This window comes from Microtus pennsylvanicus, chromosome 8 (genome assembly GCF_037038515.1).
Source record: "Microtus pennsylvanicus isolate mMicPen1 chromosome 8, mMicPen1.hap1, whole genome shotgun sequence".
NCBI classification, from domain to species: Eukaryota; Metazoa; Chordata; class Mammalia; order Rodentia; family Cricetidae; genus Microtus; species Microtus pennsylvanicus.
Window position 1 is genome coordinate 76368539 of NC_134586.1, and position 2005 is coordinate 76370543.

At 37.8% G+C, this 2005-nt stretch overlaps 1 gene segment (V, D, J or C); it reads right to left on the reverse strand.

The window, feature by feature from the left end:
* Positions 1–1136: 1136 nt before the first annotated feature.
* Positions 1137–1658, reverse strand: LOC142855357 (immunoglobulin kappa variable 1-39-like). The segment is given in 2 exon segments: positions 1137–1447; positions 1571–1658. Coding segments are annotated over 2 exon segments (399 nt in total).
* Between the last annotated feature and the right edge of the window lie 347 nt (positions 1659–2005).

Sequence of the window (2005 nt, forward strand, 5' to 3'; positions counted from 1 at the left end):
TGCCAGACCCTAAAATAAATTATTTCTTTTATAAACTGCCTTGTTTATGGTGACATGTCACAACAATAGAAAAGTAACTATTATACTTGCCTTCCTAGAAAGGAGAGAAAATAAAAAGAAAACAGTTAATGGAGAAATCTTCATATCATGCGTATGATATGAGAGTTGACACCACAAGTGAAGACCATGTCCTCAGAAAGACTTGCTTTCAGTGAAAAGAAAATGTACTCTAGGTTCTGAGAATACTCTGTCCCCAGTATCAGACTGGTCAAATTATAGGTCCCTACAATTTTTAAACACTTAAGGCATACTTATTTTTACTTTAACAATTTTGGTATTTACTTTCATAAATGTTTGTGCACCAAATTAGTATAATACCTCTAGAGTCCAGGAGCATGGTTCAGATATCCTGGAACTGGAGTTACAGGCAGTCGCTAGCAGTCACGTTAGCTAGAAATCAAACAAGACTCCTCTAGAAGAGCATCCTCTGGCTTTTTTCTTTTCTTTTCCTTTTTTTTTAGATTTCTTTTTTATTTTGAGACAGAGTTTCTTTGTGAAACAGTCCTGATTGTCTTGGAACTCGCTTTATAGACCAGGCTATCCTCCACCTCACAGAGATCTACTTGCCTCTGCTTTCTGAGTGCTGGGATTAAGGTGTGTGCCACCACCGCCTGGCTGCACCCAGTGTTCTGATCATTAAGCCATCTTCTCCGCCTTCTTCCTTGGGTTTTAATGATATATTTATACTATATATAATAATGGCCTCTCAATGATTACTCCAGCTTGGTTTTTATGCATATTTAGGTTTTTTGATTTTTATTGTGTGTGTGTATTTTAACGTGTATATTTTATGAATTTTAGCTATTGACATAACTATGTTGTACAGGAAAAGCCTTTTTGTTTTGGAAATAATAAAAATAATTCCTCTGTTTTTAATGCTTGTGTTTGGAAAGAAGACAGAGATTAAAGGGATAAAAATTCCTCTGATCTCTGTGCACAAAATCACATTAACTTTTAAATATCAGCAAAAAATAAATAAAATAAAAAAAGAGCCCTGGCTGCAGAAGACCACAAAAGGAACAATTTCAGTAGCCTTGACTCTTGCTTCTGCTTCCTGTGGAAGTTTATTTCAAGGCTTATATCACTGTGGGAGGAGTACGAAAACCTTGTTGACAATAACAAGTTGCAACATCTTCAGGCTGCAGACCACTGATCTTAAGAGAATACTGTGTGCCAGATCCACTGCCACTGAACCTTGATGGGACCCCATCTGCCAATCTGTTTGTAGCATAGATCAGGAGCTTGGGAGGTTTCCCTGGTTTCTGCTGATACCACGTTAAATAACTTTTAATGTTCTGACCTGCTTGGCATGTTATGGTGATACTGTCTCCCAGAGATGAAGACAGGGAAGCTGGAGACTGGGTCATCTGAATTTCACATCTGGCACCTGAGGTTGAAAAATTGAAAACAAATTCTTTCAAAATTAATTTTGTTATTTGAGGACTTTCACAGAGGCAATGAAGAACTGACCATACTCAGATGAATACCTTCTCAATGCTCTCTTCCTTACCTGCAAGCCACAGTAGCAGCAACCCCAGAAGATGAGTGATGATCATCATTTCTGTGCTGTGATTTTTCTGAACCTGACTCCAGCACATAGTATGGAGAAGTCCTCTATGAAGAAGTCCTCGGACAGTGGGCTGTGCTCTGGGCACATGCAAATCAACAATGCCTAGGCATAGTCACAGGCTTGCTGAAGTGCTTCATTAAAGGCCTGTGGTTGTCTTATGTCTCAGATCAGACTGTAAGTATATGTTCATTTGTAGGGAATATGCTCCTCTTTGAACAACAAAGAATAGCATGGGGTTATAAATTTATTTTTATACCTGTTATGTATAATGTAGAATTCCCTTTCTATGTTTTCCTTCGATGTCAAGTACTGTCAGATATGGTACAGTTCTTGAAAGTACATAAATCATTACAGGATTCTTTCATAGGTATCTGT